The following is a 20,150-nucleotide window of genomic DNA, read 5'->3' as shown; positions in this document are numbered from 1 at the left end:
CCCTTAAATGCCTTATAGGCTATGAAAACTAAGCGCTTGGAAAGTACAAGTTGGCAATACTAGATGCTTTAATAACTTTCACAGTTGCTATATGCAGTGCAATCGCTGTATTATACTCTCCAAGCTCCTAGTACAGTGCTCTGCACACAGTAAGCGCTCAATAAATCCGGTTGAATGAATAAATGCGAAAGAGCAAGTGGCTTAGCACTGAAATCCATCGCACCCCTTAAATGCCTTATAGGCTATGAAAACTAAACGCTTGGGAAGTACAAGTTGGCAATACTAGATGCTTTAATAACTTTCACAGTTGCTATATGCAGTGCAATCGCTGTATTATACTCTCCAAGCTCCTAGTACAGTGCTCTGCACACAGTAAGCTCTCAATAAATCCGGTTGAATGAATAAATGCGAAAGAGCAAGTGGCTTAGCACTGAAATCCATCGCACCCCTTAAATGCCTTATAGGCTATGAAAACTAAGCGCTTGGGAAGTACAAGTTGGCAAGACTAGATGCTTTAATAACTTTCACAGTTGCTATATACAGTGCAATTGCTGTATTATACTCTCCAAGCTCTTACTGCAGTGCTCTGCACATAGTAAGCGCTCAATAAATCCAATTGAATGAATAAATACGAAAAAGCGAGTGGCTTAGCACTGAAATCCATCGCACCCCTTAAATGCCTTATAGGCTATGAAAACTAAGCGCTTGGAAAGTACAAGTTGGCAATACTAGATGCTTTAATAACTTTCACAGTTGCTATATGCAGTGCAATCGCTGTATTATACTCTCCAAGCTCCTAGTACAGTGCTCTGCACACAGTAAGCTCTCAATAAATCCGGTTGAATGAATAAATGCGAAAGAGCAAGTGGCTTAGCACTGAAATCCATCGCACCCCTTAAATGCCTTATAGGCTATGAAAACTAAGCGCTTGGGAAGTACAAGTTGGCAATACTAGATGCTTTAATAACTTTCACAGTTGCTATATACAGTGCAATTGCTGTATTATACTCTCCAAGCTCTTAGTACAGTTCTCTGCACACAGTAAGTGCTCAATAAATCCGACAATGAATGAATGCGAAAGAGCGAGTGGCTTAGCACTGAAATCCATCGCACCCCTTAAATGCCTTATAGGCTATGAAAACTAAGCGCTTGGGAAGTACAAGTTGGCAAGACTAGATGCTTTAATATTTATTATTTTATTTATTTATTACTGTATTTATTTATTTATTTTACTTGTACATATCTATTCTATTTATTTTCTTTTGTTAATGTTTTGTTCTGTTCTCTGTCTCACCCTTCTAGACTGTGAGCCCACTATTGGATAGGCCGTCCCTATATGTTGCCAACTTGTACTTCCCAAGCACTTAGTACAGTGCTCTGGACACAGTAAGTGCTCAATAAATACGATTGATTGATTTAATAACTTTCACAGTTGTTATATACAGTGCAATTGCTGTATTATACTCTCCAAGCTCAGTACAGTGCTCTGCACACAGTAAGCGCTCAATAAATCCGACTGAATGAACGAATACGAAAAAGCGAGTGGCTTAGCACTGAAATCCATCGCACCCCTTAAATGCCTTATAGGCTATGAAAACAGTGCTTGGGAAGTACAAGTTGTCAATACTAGATGCTTTAATAACTTTCACAGTTGCTATATGCAGTGCAATTGCTATATTATACTCTCCAAGCTCTTAGTACATTGCTCTGCACACAGTAAGCGCTCAATAAATCCGACTGAATGAATGAATATAAAAAAGCGAGTGGCTTAGCACTGAAATCCATCACACCCCTTAAATGCCTTATAGGCTTATGAAAACTAAGCGCTTGGGACGTACAAGTTGGCAATACTAGATACTTTAATAACTTTCACAGCTGCTATATGCAGTGCAATTGCTGTATTATACTGTCCAAGCTCTTAGTACAGTGCTCTTCTCCTCAATACACTATCCAACCTTGGCTTCACAGACTCCGTCCTCTCCTGGTTCTCCTCTTATCTCTCCTGTCGTTCTTTCTCAGTCTCTTTTGCAGGCTCCTCCTCCCCCTCCCATCCTCTTACTGTGGGGGTTCCCCAAGGTTCAGTGCTTGGTCCCCTTCTGTTCTCAATCTACACGTGCTCCCTTGGTGACCTCGTTCGCTCCCACGGCTTCAACTATCACCTCTACGCTGATGACACCCAGATCTACATCTCTGCCCCTGCTCTCTCCCCCTCTCTCCAGGCTCGCATCTCCTCCTGCCTTCAGGACATCTCCATCTGGATGTCCGCCCGCCACCTAAAGCTCAACATGTCCAAGACTGAACTCCTTGTCTTCCCTCCCAAACCCTGCCCTCTCCCTGACTTTCCCATCTCTGTTGATGGCACTACCATCCTTCCCGTCTCACAAGCCCGCAACCTTGGTGTCATCCTCGACTCCGCTCTCTCGTTCACCCCTCACATCTAAGCCGTCACCAAAACCTGCCGGTCTCAGCTCCGCAACATTGCCAAGATCCGTCCTTTCCCCTCCATCCACACCGCTACCCTGCTCGTTCAAGCTCTCATTCTATCCCGTCTGGACTACTGCATCAGCCTCCTCTCTGACCTCCCATCCTCGTGTCTCTCCCCACTTCAATCCATACTTCACGCCGCTGCCCGGACTGTCTTTGTCCAGAAACGCTCTGGACATATTACTCCCCTCCTCAAAAACCTCCAATGGCTACCGATCAATCTGCGCATCAGGCAGAAACTCCTCACCCTGGGCTTCAAGGCTGTCCATCCCCTCGCCCCCTCCTTCCTCACCTCCCTTCTGTCCTTCTCCAGCCCAGCCTGCACCCTCCGCTCCTCCACCGCTAATCTCCTCCCCGTACCTCGCTCTCGCCTGTCCCGCCATCGATCCCCGGCCCACGTCATCCCCCGGGCCTGGAATGCCCTCCCTCTGCCCATCCGCCAAGCTAGCTCTCTTCCTCCCTTCAAGGCCCTACTGAGAGCTCACCTCCTCCAGGAGACCTTCCCAGCCTGAGCCCCTTCCTTCCTCTCCGCCTCGCCCCCCTCTCCATCCCCCCCATCTTACCTCCTTCCCTTCCCCACAGCACCTGTATATATGTACATGTTTGTACATATTTATTACTCTATTTATTTATTTTGCTTGTACATATCTATTCTATTTATTTTATTTTGTTAGTATGTTTGGTTTTGTTCTCTGTCTCCCCTTTTAGACTGTGAGCCCACTGTTGGGTAGGGACTGTCTCTATGTGTTGCCAATTTGTACTTCCCAAGCGCTTAGTACAGTGCTCTGCACACAGTAAGCGCTCAATAAATACGATTGATGATGATGATGATGGGATTCCCTCCCCCTTCCTTATCCAACAGACGGCTTCATCTCCATCTTCGGAGCCCTCCGAAAACCATACGACAGCCTGACTCACTCTCAGTCACCTAAGCGCTTAGGTCTACACCCCCACTGATACTCACCCTGACCCCACAACACCTTTAGGTCTAAATTTATATTCTGCCGGTTCCCTATCCCCCCTTTTAGGGTCACACCTGGAGAGTTTCCAGGACTCTACCGGTCTCGGCTACGGGAGGAAGAGTCAAGCAGAGGCCTGTCCGTTTCATTCCCAGCTTGGCCGGTGGCTAGCGAGTGGAAGGCACTCGGCTACAAGTCAAAACTCCCCCGTGCTGGGCAGCGGCGGCAGGGGACACAGTCGAGAGCGGAGACTTATGTTCACTGCGCTGAACGATGCAATGGTAAACCATTTCAGTATTTTTACCACGGAAACTCTACGGAATAGACTAGCAGAACGATTGCAGACGGAGGGCGGGGAGTTCTGGGAGAGCTGTGTCCATGGTGTCGCTCTGGGTTGGAAATCATCATCATCAATCGTATTTATTGAGCACTTACTGTGTGCAGAGCACTGTACTAAGCGCTTGGGAAGTACAAGTTGGCAACATATAGAGACAGTCCCTACCCAACAGCGGGCTCACAGTCTAAAAGGGGCTCGATGGCATAAAACAAGAGTTCCCTATCTGTAATTTAAAATCTCCCTCATGAGACTGTCAATTCCCTGAGGTCAAGGATCATGTCATTTTACTGTGCTCTCCTAAGTGCTCAGTACTTAGTGCTCAGTACTCAGTGCTCAGTCTCCCCCTTTTAGACTGTGAGCCCACTGTTGGGTAGGGACTGTCTCTATGTGTTGCCAATTTGTACTTCCCAAGCGCTTAGTACAGTGCTCTGCACATAGTAAGCGCTCAATAAATACGATTGATTGATTGATTACTGTGCTCTGCACACAGAAAGCGTTTAATAAATACCACTGACTGACTGATTGCCATGAAATGGAGATATTCTTGCCTCACAGTAACTGAATAGGTGGTGACCATCTAATCCAGAAAAGGAACATGTAACCTGATTTTTTTCAACTCAGTTCTGCAGCGGTGAATGCTTTAAAAACTTGCTCACTGTCTTATATTCCCGCTCCACTTTTCAGTTGCCTATAGCTTTTTGCATCAACTCCATTTTTTAAAGTTTTACTAGCTTGGTCTGGTTGGTTGAAGCAGCATGGCTCAGCGGACAGAGCACAGTTCTGGGAGTCGGGAGGTCGTGGGTTCTAATCCCGGCTCCGCCACGTGTCTGCTGTGTGACCTTGGTCAAGTCACTTCACTTCCCTGTGTCTCAGTTACCTCATCTGTAAAATGGGGATTGAGACCGTTAGACCCATGTGGGACAGGGACTGTGTCCAACCTGGTTGGCTTGTATCCACCCCAGTGCTGAGTACAGTGCCTGGCACATAGCAAGCGCCTAACAAATACCACAAGTATTATTATTTATTACTCTATCTATCTATCTATTTATTTTACCTGTATATATCTATTCTATTTATTTTATTTTGTTAGTATGTTTGGTTTTGTTCTCTGTCTCCCCCTTACAGACTGTGAGCCCACTGTTGGGTAGGGACTGTCTCTATATGTTGCCAACTTGGACTTCCCAAGCGCTTAGTACAGTGCTCTGCACACAGTAAGCGCTCAATAAATCATCATCATCAATCGTATTTATTGAGCGCTTACTATGTGCAGAGCACTGTACTAAGCGCTTGGGAAGTACAAATTGGCAACATATAGAGACAGTCCCTACCCAACAGTGGGCTCACAGTCTAAAAGGGGGAAATAAATACATAAATAAATAGATAAATAAATACGATTGATTGATTGATTGATTATTACTATTATCTTAGTAGAAGCAAGATTTTTCCAGAGGATACCTGTTCAGAAAGTTATTACAGAGGTGGAGATATCCAAGGGCGTCACCCCCATTTTACAGATAAGAAAACTGAGGCCCAGGGAAGTGAAGTAACTTGCCAAAGGTGACACCACAGACGTATGGCAGAGCCGGCATTAGAACCCAGACTCCTCAACTTCCAGACCTGTGCTCTTTCCACAAGGCCACGCTGGTTCTGGTTTTTAGACTGTGAGCCCACTGTTGGGTAGGGACTGTCTCTATGTGTTGCCAACTTGTACTTCCCAAGCGCTTAGTACAGTGCTCTGCACACAGTAAGCGCTCAATAAATACGATTGATGATGATGACTGATGATGGTGCTCTGCCAAGATTTTATAGCCAAGGAGAAGGCAGGAAAGATAGGAAAGGTGACTCTCCATTTGACTGAAAACTAAACGACGCTTATTTGGGGAGGAAGGGTGACTCTACATTTGACTGAAAACTAAAAGACACTTATTTGGGGAGGAACAGACCAACTCAAAAGCTTTCCCTGTTCTCTTGTGTCCTTGAAAAATTATACAGGCAGCTCAACACTAGATCTGCCACTTCAATTCCAAAGAACAGGAAAGAAATTAAGTAATTCTCTAACACAACTCTGAAGACTTGTCTTCCTTTACTTCTAATAAAGGCGGAGGAAGTCAGCAATGTAGCCAGACTGAGCCCCTTCCTTCCTCTCCCCCTCATCCCCCTCTCCATCCCCCCCATCTTACCTCCTTCCCTTCCCCACAGCACCTGTATATATGTATGTACATATTTATTACTCTATTTATTTATTTTACTTGTACATATCTATTCTATTTATTTTTTGTTAGTATGTTTGGTTTTGTTCTCTGTCTCCCCCTTTTAGACTGTGAGCCCACTGTTGGGTAGGGACTGTCTCTATATGTTGCCAATTTGTACTTCCCAAGCGCTTAGTACAGTGCTCTGCACACAGTAAGCGCTCAGTAAATACGATTGATGATGATGATGTAGTTAGTTGGTGCCTACAGGGATGGGCTTTACCAACACTTAGCGGCCACAAGTAACGGTGAATGTGGACAATCTGCATCGTAGTACAGTTTTTTTTCATCTTTCATTTTCTGCAGATGCTATTTCAGGGCCAGTAGCTTTTAAGGCAGGCGGGGCTCTTACCCTATGGTAGGGAAGCAGGAATGCTATTTAAAAACTCAGCTGGAAGGAATTGAAAGTAAGAAAATGAGAACTTGTGATAAAGATCACTGCTGATCTTGTCTAAATGAGATTTTCTCAACTCGCTGAGGACAAAGGAAGGAACTCTGAAGCTACGTGGTTGTTGTCTTAAAGCAGATACAGTCGAAGCGTATCCTATGTTACAATCAAACCAAAATAAAACTAACTCAGGGAAATTTACTGCTTACTCAGTGACTTACTCAAAACATATGTTCCGATCGAATACTACAGTAAACCCCACCCCATTTTTTTTTTCTTTCCTTTGATTGAAATTAGGCAATTTCAACCCACAGCAGCATGGCCTAGTGGATGGAGCCCTGGCCTGGGAATCAGACATGACCTGGGTTCTAATTCTGGCTCTGCCTCGTCTGCTGTGTGACCTAGGGCAAGTCGCTTCACTACTCTGTGCCTCAGTTACCTGATCTCTAAAATGGGGATTAAGACTGTGAGCCCCATGGGGAATGTGGGCTGTGTCCAACCTGATTACCTTGTATCTACCCCAGCCCTTAGTGCGGTGCCTGGCAAAGAGTAACCGCTTAACGAATACCATTAGAAAATCGAAACAAAAAACCCCAAACCAAAACAAACAAAATCTAGCATATAGGTCAGGCATAAACTCCTCACCCTCGGCTTCAAGGCTGTCCATCACCTCGCCCCTTCGTACCTCACCTCCCTTCTCCCCTTCTCCAGCCCAGCCCGCACCCTCCGCTCCTCTGCCGCTAATCTCCTCACCGGGCCTCGTTCTCGCCCGTCCCGCCGTCGACCCCCGGCCCACATCCTCCCCGGGGCCCGGAATGCCCTCCCTCCGAACATCATAATAATAATAATAATAATAATGATGGCATTTATTAAGCGCTTACTATGTGCAAAGCACTGTTCTAAGCGCTGGGAGGATACAAGGTGATGAGGTTGTCCCACGTGGGGCTCACAGTCTTCATCCCCATTTTACAGATGAGGGAACTGAGGCCCAGAGAAGTGAAGTGACTTGCCCAAAGTCACACAGCTGACAAGTGGTGGAGCTGGGATTTGAACCCATGACCTCTGACTCCAAAGCCCGGGCTCTTTCCCACTGAGCCACGCTGCTTCTCTTCTTCCGCCAAGTTAGCTCTCTTCCTCCCTTACTGAGAACTCACCTCCTCCAGGAGGCCTTCCCAGACTGAGCCCCCTCCTTCCTCTCCCCTTCCCCATCCCCCCCACCTTACCCCCTTCCCCTCCCCACGACACCTGTATATATGTATGTACAAAATTATTACTCTATTTATTTTACGTGTACATATTTATTCTATTCATTTTATTTTGTTAATATGTTTTGTTTTGTCGTCTGTCTCTCCCTTCTAGACTGTGAGCCCGCTGTTGGGCAGCGACCGTCTCTAGATGTTGCCAACTTGGACTTCCCAGGCAGTGCTCTGCACACAGTAAGCGCTCAATAAATACGACTGAATATAGATCTTGCCCGCCGTCTGTTTCAGAGACCCCTGTGCGGGTAACTTAATATGATGCTGAACTGTAGAAGCAACTTAATTTAGAAAAGGCTGTTGCTGATGGTCTTTCTTCTGTGTCGCCTATCTTTTTAAGTCTATAACCCCTAAGCACTTTGATACTCACCCTTCCTCCATCTGCACAACAATTACATAAATACCCTTATACTCAGCTGCTTCCCTTTCCTGTAATTTATTTTAAAGTCTGTTGACCCGCTAGGCTTTAAGCTCTTTGAAGCCAGGAATCAAGTTTACCAACTGTATGGGGCTCTCCAAAGTATGGGCTCAATGAATACCGCCGATTAACTGATCTGCTCTAGGCTAATGTAATTGTATGGAGTTGATAATTCAGAGCAAAATTTACCAACCTTCTGTTTATCCAGGATCTTCATTGCATAAAACTGTTCTGTGGATTTGTGTTTCACCAACATCACTCTTCCAAATGAGCCAGTTCCAAGAGTTTTCTGTCTTTCAAAGTCCTCTAGACCAGCGGTATTCTACGATGCACGGATGAAGAATTAGAATATGAAATAAAACTAGAGGATCAAAAGTATTAAAATCAACACACTGCCTTCTGAATTGTCCCGAGATTAAATGCATTTCCCAAATGAGAGATTCTCAACTTTAACTAATACGAGATCTAGACACTTTCAAGCTAACCCGAATTTTTGTTATGGCGACATCATTTTATTTTGTCAGCTATCAAAGAAGTGAGTTTTACTGCCACAAAGAATGAAGTTGCTATGAAAACAATTACCTCAAGTAAATTCATGACAGATCATACATCTCCATTTAAAACACATAAAATTAGGCTTCCTATCAAGTCATTTCTACAGTCTATTAATTTCATAACCCATTTATCCCGTGAAAAGAAAACGAAGGTACTGTGGTTCTGATTCCTGAAAGAATACTGGTTTTAGACTGTAATAAAAGACAAAAATAAACAGTAGGGTATCTAGTATGTGCTTACTCTGTGCAAGGGTGGATATAAGATGATCAGATCGATCACATTCAAGTGATTCACGGGCAAGTATCATATCTCCAATTTGCATATGAAGAAACTAAGGCAGAAAGAGGTTAAGTGACTTGCTCAACAGAGCTGGGATTGGATGCGAGGTCTCCTGATTATAAATCTCAGTCTACTTTCACCTCGCTTTGCTACAGCGTAGCCTTTAAAAAGTAGTGAAGCAAGAAGAAAAATACTGTTTTGACTTCAATTCTCTGGGCACACAAAAAAGTAAAATCTCAAAAATTTTATATCCTCTGTATTTAACTGGTTGAACATTTCACAAAAAAAAAAGAAGCACTGGTCAGTTTCGAAAAACCAAGAACAGATATGCCAGAAAATATGTTTTCATTATGCCTTTTTTCAGAGCACTGTTAAAGCATTAAGGGAACATTCTTCCAGCGATAACTGAAGCGGCCTGGATTCAGTGCAACATAGTACTGGAAGAAATAGTTTGTTTTCCTGCACATGTGACACGCTGTCAAGAGAGTGGGTACTACAATGCTATTCAACAGGGGGTATTGCAAGATCACAACCTTCATGCTTTAGAAGTGGGTGAAATTTGAAAGAGAAAGCCTTATCGTAGTATTACGTTGTCCAAGTGCCTGATAACGGCTTCTTTTTTACATTGGCATTTAGTGGAGAGATCTTTATCTAGGAAAAATATTCGCTCTCCAGCACAAAATGAACGATGCAGAAAGAATAATTTAGTCCGGGAAACAATGCCACGGTGGAAGGGCAATTGCTCAACATTAGGGTTTTGTTACTAACGAAACCATTTTATTCCTTGTGCTGGCTACTCAGAAATCCTCTCCATATTTATTTCAAATCCCTCCAAAATGATCCCAGCACACGAATGCCGGAATAGATGACGAAGGAGGCGAACAGGAGACGAGGCAAACAAAATACGTTTTAATCGACTTCTTGGGACTCCAGGAGTCCAATGGAACAGAGGTGGATGCCAGCCTGTAGGCTGTCTTTTGTCCCCCTCCCTTTAATAATAATAATAATAATAATAATGATGGTATTTGTTAAGCACTTATGTGCAAAGCACTGTTCTAAGTGCTGGGGAGGTTACAAGGTGATCAGGTTGTCCCACGGGGGGCTCACAGTCTTCATCTCCATTTTACAGATGAGGTAACTGAGGCACAGAAGTGAAGTGACTTGTCCAAAGTCACACAGCTGACAAGTGGCGCAGCCGGGATTTGAACCCATAATAATAATAATAATAATGATAACAATAATAATAATAATAATAACAATAATGGCATTTATTAAGCACTTACTATGTCACACAGCTGACAAGTGGCGCAGCCAGGATTTGAACCCATAATAATAATAATAATAATAATAATAATAATAATAATAATAATAATAATAATAATAATAACAATAATAATAATAATAATAGCATTTATTAAGCACTTACTATGTGCAAAGCACTGTTCTAAGCGCTGGGGAGGTTACAAGGTGATCAGGTTGTCCCACGGGGGGCTCACAGTCTTAATCTCCATTTTACAGATGAGGTAACTGAGGCACAGAGAAGTTAAGTGACTTGTCCAAAGTCACACAGCTGATAAGAGGCGGAGCTGGGATTTGAACCCATGACCTCTGACTCCAAAGCCTGGGCTCTTTCCACTGAGCCACGCTGCTTCTCTCTGCCAATTTCATCGGTTTTGTTTCTTAGAATCTTGTTTCTTTTGCTTCCTAGTTTGATTGTTTCACAACGCTACTAAAATCACCCCTTTCCTCTCCATCTAAACTGCTACCATGTTAATCCAAGCACTTCCCTATCTGCCTCGATTACTGTATCGGCCTCCTCGATGACCTCCCTGCCTCTTGTCTCTTCCCACTTCGGTCTACAGTTCGCTCTGCTGCTCAGAACATTTTTCTACCAAGCCATTCGGTGCACGCTTCCCCAGCCCTCAAGAACCTCTAGCAGTCCCTCACCCACCTCCGCATCAAACAGAAACTTTTTATCAGTGCCTTTAAAGCACTGGATCAGCTCGGCCCTTCCCACCTTACCTCATCTGTAAAACGAGGATTTATAGTGTGAGCCCCTCATGGGGGACAGACTGCGTCCAACCCAATCTGTGTGTATCTCCCCCAATGCTTAGTACATAGTAAGCACTTAACAAAAACCATAATTGTATATGACAGACCATCACTCTCCCCACCTCCTTTAAAATCTTCTTCAAATCCAATCTCCTCCTCCTCCCTCTCACTTTTACAGTGCCTATGTACTTTTATCTGTACCCTACCTCTGATATTCACCCCCTCCTCAGTCCCACTGAACGTATGTATACATCCATAATTTATTTATTAAGGCCCTACTGAGAGCTCACCTCTTCCAGGAAGCCTTCCCAGACTGAGCCCCCTCCTTCCTCTCCCCCTCGCCCCCCTCTCCATCTCCCCCGTCTTACCTCCTTCCTTTCCCCACAGCACCTGTATATATGTTTGTACAGATTTATTACTCTATTTATTTTACTTGTACATATCTATTCTATTTATTTTATTTTGTTAATATGTTTGGTTTTGTTCTCTGTCTCCCCCTTCTAGACTGTGAGCCCACTGTTGGGTAGGGACGGTCTCTATATGTTGCCAACTTGTACTTCCCATGCGCTTAGTACAGTGCTCTGCACGCAGCAAGCGCTCAATAAATACGATTGATTGATTGATTGATTGATTTAAACAACGACTGTCGCCACTTCCTATAGATAGACTTTAAGCTCCCTGTGGGCAGGGAACACGCCTACCAACTCTGGTATATTTCACTCTCCCCAAGCACTAAGAGCAGCAGCATGGCTCAGTGGAAAGAGCAGGGGCTTTGGAGTCAGAGGTCATGGGTTCAAATCCTGGCTTCGCCACTTGTCAGCTGTGTGACTTTGGGCAAGTCACAACTTCTCTAGGCCTGTAACCTCATCGGTAAAATGACGATTAAGATTTTAAGCCCCACGTGGGACAACATGATCACCTGGTATCCCCCCAGCGTTTAGAACAGTGCTTTGCACATAGTAAGCACTTAACAAATACTAATATATTATTATTACAGTTCTCTGCACGGAGTAAGCGCTCGATAAATAATAATAATAATAATGATGGCATTTATTAAGTGCTTACTGTGTGCAAAGCACTATACCCACTGACTGATGGTATTGAAAACGAAACCAGTGGAGGAGTCATTATGGAAGGGTCCTCTCGTGCCTAGAAAACATGGTCATTCCGTTGTCCATTAGTGGTGCCAAATCTAGACATTCCTGGGGAGTCTCTGCATGTTTAAAGGGGCAAGGAATCTTGCCGTCTAGACCGAGGAAGCGCCTCCTTTTCCCCCACATCAGATGCAGCCTGTTTCCTTTGGCCATGCTGCTTCCTTCATCATCATCATCATCAATCATATTTATTGAGCGCTTACTATGTGCAGAGCACTGTACTAAGCGCTTGGGAAGTACAAATTGGCAACATATAGAGACAGTCCCTACCCAACAGTGGGCTCACAGTCTAAAAGGGGGAGACAGAGAACAAAACCAAACATACTAACAAAATAAAATAAATAGGATAGATATGTACAAGTAAAATAAATAAATAAATAGATAGAGTAAATAAATAAATAGAGTAATAAATATGTACAACGATATATACATATATAAAGGTGCTGTGGGGAAGGGAAGGAGGTAAGATGAAACACCAGAAGACTCCTCTAGGATTCCTTCGTCACCGACAATCCGAGAGGAGTCTTCTGGTGTTTCATTTCTTTAAAGAGATGTCTTTTAAACAAGAAGAAATAGCATTTCCCTAACTCGACGAGCAAATGCTTGGGATTAAAGAGCAAACTGAGGCAAAGAGACCTTTCCTAGGACCGACACTATAAAGAGTGTTAGCCAGGCTCTATATTTTAGACCTACTCCCACCGCTTACTTTGTTTGTGATTTGAAAACTAAACACCAAGTCCCAATTTTGTAACTACCCACTCACTAGGCTTTCGCTTGACCCCGCAATCCGATCTCACGGTTGAGCACTGTGGATTGACGGCCACAACCGATTCTTCACTAAAGGCTCTGAAAAATGAACGGGCGTTCACTCGTTCATGCTTACTTTTCAACGTCTTTTTAAAATGTTTTATTTTTAAAATGCCCATTGAATGAAAAACTGGGGGGGATTTCTTTGCCTCGAAGGGTTTCCGCTCCTCGAATCTGCCGGAATGGACAGGCTGCCTGCGTCCCTACGTTACCGACAAAATCAGACTATCCCTCCCTCAGGATGGCCATGATCTCTCTGTATTTCAGTACCTTAATTGCTAGGAAACACATTTAGTTCCCCCCATTCACTTTTGCCAGCCCTTGCTTGACCTTGTTTACTAAAAGCTGTAGCTTCTTCTCTGCCTCCTATAATATTTCTTGTTATATAATGCTTTGAGTCGTTTTCCTAAAGATTAGTGGGACTACATTTTGAATTACGGATCTTGCCAAAAATCTTGGCGCGGACTGCTTTCTCCATGGTATGATCACGTTATTGAAAATTTAATACTCTGTTTTAGCAGCAAGATTTCTTAAATATATAAATACCAATGCTCATAGCCTTTGTCTCTAGCCAGGGCTCTACAATTTGAATTACAAAGAGAATGCTTGCTTTGTAGTTTTTTGGGGTTTTGTTTTTTTGCAGTAGGAAGGAAAGGAGGATATGTGGTACAGAATACAATATTTTAATCTACAGAAGAGAATTTTTTAAAAAAACACCTTTCATATATTAAGCTCTTTGTGGGCAGGGAATGTGTCACTTCATTTTTCTCTATTTCCCGGGCACCACACTAAGCAGATGCTCTAAATGCTACTACTGCTGCTCCTAAATTTTTTTATATAGGTAAAAATAGTTAAACAGAACAAAATTTATTAAATTGGAAGTTAAGCCCACCCTCAAAATGAAGATAGAAGAAAATTAATTTTTGTAAACACTGCTACATTTTCCTGCGAAGTTCGTTGTGGGCAGGGAATCTGCCTATTGTTGTATCGTACTCTCCCAAATGCTTAGTACAGTGCTTTGCATACAGAAAGTACTCAATAAATAAAGGAATTTTCACTCCAATACAGAAACCTTGAGCTCATACCAAGATGGTATGGTTTGGTTGGAGACTGCCCCAGAGTGAAAATAAGCAAGGCTGTCTTAACATTGCCACACATGTCGATAGGCAGACAGGATTTTATGCATTACATTAGCTGTTTGCACCATTTGCAAATTCCAGAAAGGGATATTACCCACCCCACGAAATTTACCTTATAATATGAAGCATTTAAAAGAGATGGGTAAAAAAAATCTGATTAAAAATAAATTAAACCCTACTTTACCCAAATGAATTTAAACATTTTAGACTGTCTTTTAGTCTTTTAGACTGTGAGCCCACTGTTGGGTAGGGACTGTCTCTTTATGTTGCCAACTTGTACTTCCCAAGCGCTTAGTACAGTGCTTTGCACACAGTAAGCGCTCAATAAATATGATTGATTAACATGATAATCCCCCAAATTACATTTGTAAATCTGAGCTCCCTCCTTCCTCTCCCCCTCGTCCCCCTCTCCATCCCCCCGTCTTACCTCCTTCCCTTCCCCACAGCACCTGTATATACGTATATATGTTTGTACATATTTAATACTCTATTCATTTTACTTGTACATATCTATTCTATTTATTTTACTTTGTTAATATGTTTGGTTTTGTTCTCTGTCTCCCCCTTCTAGACTGTGAGCCCACTGTTGGGTAGGGACTGTCTCTACATGTTGCCAACTTCTACTTCCCAAGAGCTTAGTACAGTGCTCTGCACACAGTAAGCGCTCAATAAATACGATTGATTGATTGATTGATTGATTGATAAATCCCAACAATGAGAACCCTATCTGTCAGGCCGCAATTCTGAGTGTCCACAGGATGGGCGAACTTTTCGGTTTAGTAGCCAATTACCGAGGCTTGGAGGTTTCTCTTCTTTTGGTCTCTCGTCTCTTGTGACATTGTCTAACTAGACAACGAGGCATCTGCGATAAAGGTCGGCAGGGACTCCGCGTAGGGACTTAAATTAGTCCCTTCCAGCACAGAAAGGGAGCTGCAGGGAACCCCAGCCCACCTCCATCCTCCGGCTTTGGGGGGGAGATAGAAACAAATAGCCCCAACTGAAAAGAAGGGAGGAGACGCACGGGTTTCATTTCTGACCTTGGGTTTGATCAAAACCAGACCTCTAGGTGACAGTGGGCCTGTCGTCTAGTTGTCAGGGGTTTAAAATGAACATTTTCACGTATTACTGCCAGCTGAACGACCCAGCGGACAGCGATGACATTGGCGGGAGTGAAGCCAGGGTGGCTTTCGCTGTAGGTGATGTGTTGAAGCTGTGGTGATTGGATAGAATGAGGTGACTGGATAGAGTTGGGTAGAATCAGGGGGAGGAGAAACAGGAGCGCCAGTCTTTGAGCAGTCCAGCTCACCTGGGCCTTTCGGCCATACTCCCGACGGACTAAGAGGGGAAGACCCGATCATCATCATCATCAATCGTATTTATTGAGCGCTTACTATGTGCAGAGCACTGTACTAAGCGCTTGGGAAGTACAAATTGGCAACATATAGAGACAGTCCCTACCCAACAGTGGGCTCACAGTCTAAAAGGGGGAGACAGAGAACAAAACCAAACATACTAACAAAATAAAATAAATAGAATAGATATGTACAAATAAATTGAATAGAGTAAAAAATATGTACAAACATATATACATTTATACAGGTGCTGTGGGGAAGGGAGGGAGGTAAGATGGAGGGATGGAGAGGGGGACGAGGGGGAGAGGAAGGAAGGGGCTCAGTCTGGGAAGGCCTCCTGGAGGAGGTGAGCTCTCAGCAGGGCCTTGAAGGGAGGAAGAGAGCTAGCTTGGCGGATGGGCAGAGGGAGGGCATTCCAGGCCCGGGGGATGACGTGGGCCGGGGGTCGATGGCGGGACAGGCGAGAGCAAGGTACGGTGAGGAGACCCGATCCCAACTGGGAGGTCCCGAAACTCCCCTGGGCCACTCCAAGATGGGTGTTGTTTGCCTAGAAATTCTGGATGCCAAAATAGGAGATGTTGAGTAATAAACTTCTTTGATGTGGTCGCTTGGTACCTAATTTAAAGGTACAGTCACCTCCAAGTTACACCATGGGTTTGGGGCGGGGGGCAAGAACACTTTTCTCTCTGCCCCCTCCCATCCCAAATTCTAAAACCTTGGGATGTCGCGCTGCCACTTCGGGCATTCCCCGGTAGCGTCCTTGATCAAGCAGGAGTCCCGGAAAATTGGAAGGAAGGGTATTGACAGAGTGTTCAAAGTGGTGGTACGGCTCCCTGGAGTCACTATCTTCTCCTGCTCCAGGAGCATTTCAGGGCTCCATGGAGCAAAGCCAACTCCAAACGGAAGCCAGAGGGGATGCTGAGGGAGCCGCAGTGAGGAGCAGCAAGCAACGTTTAGCACTCCCTTGCTCGAGACCACCTTTTAGGGTGGTCTCAGCATTGCAGGGGGCCATGAGAGAAACGGTATGGCTCCCCAAAGGCAAGCTTTGCTTCCGATCTGGCAGCGGGTTCGAGAGCCTGGATCCCAACGTGCTGGGAGACGGCGGGAAAGTCTGCTGTTCTCTCCCCCGGCCCCGGCTCCTTCAACCCAGGGAGATTCATTCATTCAATCTGTACTAAGATTGAGCAGAGCACTGTACTAAGCGCTTGGAAGTACAATACTGAAATGAAGAGAGACAATCCCTGCCCTCAAAGGGGTCACTGTCTATGGCGCTGGCAGGAAAGGATACTGGGGAGAGTCTACTGAGCCCCACTTTTTGAGGGGAAACGGAGATCCCTTCGAATTTTTGGTTTCACCTACAACTAGCAAGAGTACTCTCAACAGACTCTGCTCAAAAAAAAATTGCACATTACGATTTGAGTCCACCTTCGGAAAAACGATTTTTCCTCAACATCAAAACTGACAATTGGGATAGAATACTACCGGCATAACAAAGTAATCTGAGAAGTGCATCTTTAAATATTCAATATTAATTTGAGTATTAAATATTAACAATAGAATAGCAGGATCGTGTACACATGTGCATGTATGTCATATGGCTGAATTCATATTTTGAGAATACCCTGTACTTCACCTTACTTGAGGATATTTTAGCATCTCTAAACCAGTAATGTTTTCTGAACTGAGTCACCTCTGCAAAAATGCTACAGATTCAAAAAATATTTAAAAGGTTACTTACCTGAGGGGGGCTTTCCCATTTTCTTAAGAAATCTTCTTTGGCTTTGGCTAGGAATTCTTTCACTGGAAAGAAAAAAACACATAAAAACATATTTATCCTCTTTAGTTCATTTCTTTAAAAATGAAACGACTACTTAAGTGTTAAAAGTGCTTGCCATACTGCACTCACAACCACGGCGCACCAGACCGGCGATGTATTTTCTCCAAACCAGGAGAAAGAGCTGTCTTTTCAATTTCTTTAATACCTCTAGCCATTTTCCTAATCTTTTTTAGAGACCAGGATTTCATTCTACGCTTACCTCCTGAGCAACTCTCAGTCTACTGATTCCACAGTACACTGCTTGCAAGCCACCTTGGGGGTGAAATAAAAAAGTCAGTATGCTAAAATTGACTAATGGTTGATTTGTAAATGCATATGAAAATCTATGTCCTGGAACTAATTGGACAGTGTCATTTTTCCAAAAAGAATTGGGTTAAGATTATTTTTAACTGATGACTACTTGCAAGTCCGAGTACTGAGGTGAACGCAAACCCAAAAAAAACAGGACTAAAGAAACACTGCATAACAGAGATACCCATAGCCAGAGCCAGGATGTTTCTAGATGACTAATGCTAAATTTAAAATGTGCACCAAGCAATAATGATTCAAAACACTGCTTTGACGTTTCTACACTATTCGCTTCGACAGTACGGGCTAATGACAGCCAAATTCCTTAAAGAGAGGGTGGCAAGTATGGGTTTTTCTTTGGAGTTTCCATTTTTAGACAGTCAATCTCCAATGATAAATTTCTATTTTTGAAATTCTCCTTTCTTGGTTTTCAGTCATTTCATCTAAAGCAGCACTGCATTAGCAGCATTTGGGGTTTTTTTGTTATTCAGTTTCATTTTATACAAAGTTATCTGAATACAGCTGAAAATATAAAAATGTTATAAGATTTTTAAAAAGCTGCGCTAAGCAAATATGCATAGTAGCTATTGAACAATTCCAAGAGGTGGGGTTTTTGGTGATAAATGTCTCCTCTGAATCAATAAATAAATATGATTGCTCAATCGTATTTATTGAGCACTTACTGTGTGCAGAGCACTGTACTAAGTCTTTGGGAGAGCACAATATAAGAGTTGGTTGACTCCCTGCCCACAGTGAAACAGACATTAATATTTGGGAGAGAACGATATAAGAGTTGGTTGACTCCCTGCCCACAGCGAAACAGACCTTAATACAAATGAATAAATTACGGATATCTACATAAATGATGTGGGGCTGAAGGAGGGGATGAAAAAAGGGTACAAATTAAATGAAGGGGGGAAATCCCTGAAGGAATTACCTGCACTCTTTTTGGGGCCCAATTTATTACAGAAGGTCATTCTTTATGCGCATCACCTTTTTGAATCAAATCAGCGTGTTTGGGGAAATTGGGAATTGGAAATTGGGGAAATCCTTAAAAGCCGTTTAAGGATTGTATGACAAGGCTTTGCAACTTGATGAAGGATGTACAAATGAAATTAACAGATGCAAACTTTTTATAAAATTTCAAAAGCAAGGATACATTTTAAAGTGTGCCCAAATGACGGCTTAGTACTTCCAGGTAATGATGATAATTGTGGTGTTCACTGCTTATTTGGAACCAAGTGCTTTATTAAGCACTGGGGCAGATATGAGTTAATCAGGTCGGCTACAGATCCTGCCCCACATGGGGCTCACAGTCTAAGTAGGACAGAAAACACGTACTGAATCCCCATGATACAGATAAAGAAACTGAGGCACAGAAGTTAAGTGACTTGTCCAAACAGGAAATGGGAGAACCGGGATTAGAACCCACGTCCTCTGACTCCCAAGCATGTGTTTTTTCCACTGGGCCATGCTGCTTAGATGTGACAAAATTCTAAAAGTGACCTAAAATCAAATACATGCACTGAGTTTACCATGATATTATTTATGCTACTGTGGTTAAAAATCAATTATATTGAGGGCATGTTAACACAGGTAGAGAAGAAAAGCAAGGTCTTTTGACTCATCCTAAATTCCGATATCTCTATTTTGTATTCACGTCTGGAGAGGCAACTTCAAGATCTGCCTAGAGCAGCTGGAAGGGGAGAGTAGGAGGAGAGTAGGAAAGCAATTTAGCCATCCTCTTTTCCACTCACCTCTGTCTATCACCAATTCTGTGGAACTGGGAACTTATAAGTGATTTTAGATGAGAGGAGGCGGAAGCAGAGAGAGGCAATAGGATGGCACTGTGAGAACCCATGAGGTCAAAGAGCTGTTAGATATATTCATTCAATCGTATTTATTGAGCGCTTACTGCATGCAGAGCACTGTACTAAGCGCTTGGGAAGTCCAAGTTGGCAACATCTAGAGACGGTACCTACCCAACAGCGGGCTCACAGTAGAGAAGGGGGAGACAGACAACAAACCATATTAACAAAATAAAATAAATAGAATAAATATGTACAAGTAAAATAAATAGAGTAATAAATCTGTACAAACATATACTGATTTCATCTCATCTGGGAAGCAGCGTGGCTCAGTGGAAAAGAGCCCGGGCTTTGGAGTCAGAGGTCATGGTTTCATATCCCACTCTGCCAATTGTCAGCTGTGTGACTTTGGGCAAGTCACTTAGCTTCTCTGTGCCTCAGTGACCTCATCTGTAAAATGGGGATGAAGACGGTGAGCCCCATGTGGGACAACCTGATCACCTTGTAACCTCCCCGGCACTTAGAACAGTGCTTTGCACATAGTAAGTGCTTAATAATGCCATCATTATTATATATATATATAATATATATATATATATATATATATACACACACACAGGTGCTGTGGGGAGGGGAAGGAGGTAAGGCGTGGCCTAATAATAATAATGACGACATTTATTCATTCATTCATTCATTCAATCGTATTTATTGAGCGCTTACTGTGTGCACAGCACTGTACTAAGCGCTTGGGAAGTCCAAGTCGGCAACATTTAGAGACGGTCCCTACC

At 43.4% G+C, this 20,150-nt stretch overlaps 1 protein-coding gene and 1 non-coding gene across 6 annotated transcripts in view; one reads left to right on the top strand and one right to left on the bottom strand.

The window, feature by feature from the left end:
• The window catches only part of PRKACB (protein kinase cAMP-activated catalytic subunit beta), a 221,431-nt gene that overhangs the window by 69,802 nt on the left and 131,479 nt on the right, over nt 1–20,150 (bottom strand). For all 5 annotated transcript variants that reach the window (XM_038746029.1, XM_038746028.1, XM_038746033.1 and 2 more), the window contains exons 2-3: nt 17,168–17,229; nt 8,285–8,413 (exon numbers count right to left, since the gene is read on the bottom strand). In XM_038746029.1, coding sequence (XP_038601957.1) covers nt 8,285–8,413; nt 17,168–17,229 — 191 coding nt within the window. The remainder of the gene's footprint in view (nt 1–8,284; nt 8,414–17,167; nt 17,230–20,150) is intronic.
• Nucleotides 3,503–3,640, top strand: LOC119927503. Its single transcript, XR_005450499.1, has one exon. It is a non-coding gene; the product is annotated as a small nucleolar RNA SNORA7 (small nucleolar RNA).

This window comes from Tachyglossus aculeatus, chromosome 4 (assembly GCF_015852505.1).
Source record: "Tachyglossus aculeatus isolate mTacAcu1 chromosome 4, mTacAcu1.pri, whole genome shotgun sequence".
Lineage (NCBI taxonomy): Eukaryota > Metazoa > Chordata > Mammalia > Monotremata > Tachyglossidae > Tachyglossus > Tachyglossus aculeatus.
The sequence above is the reverse complement of the archived record's forward strand: the minus strand, read 5'-3'. Positions and strand labels throughout refer to the sequence as shown.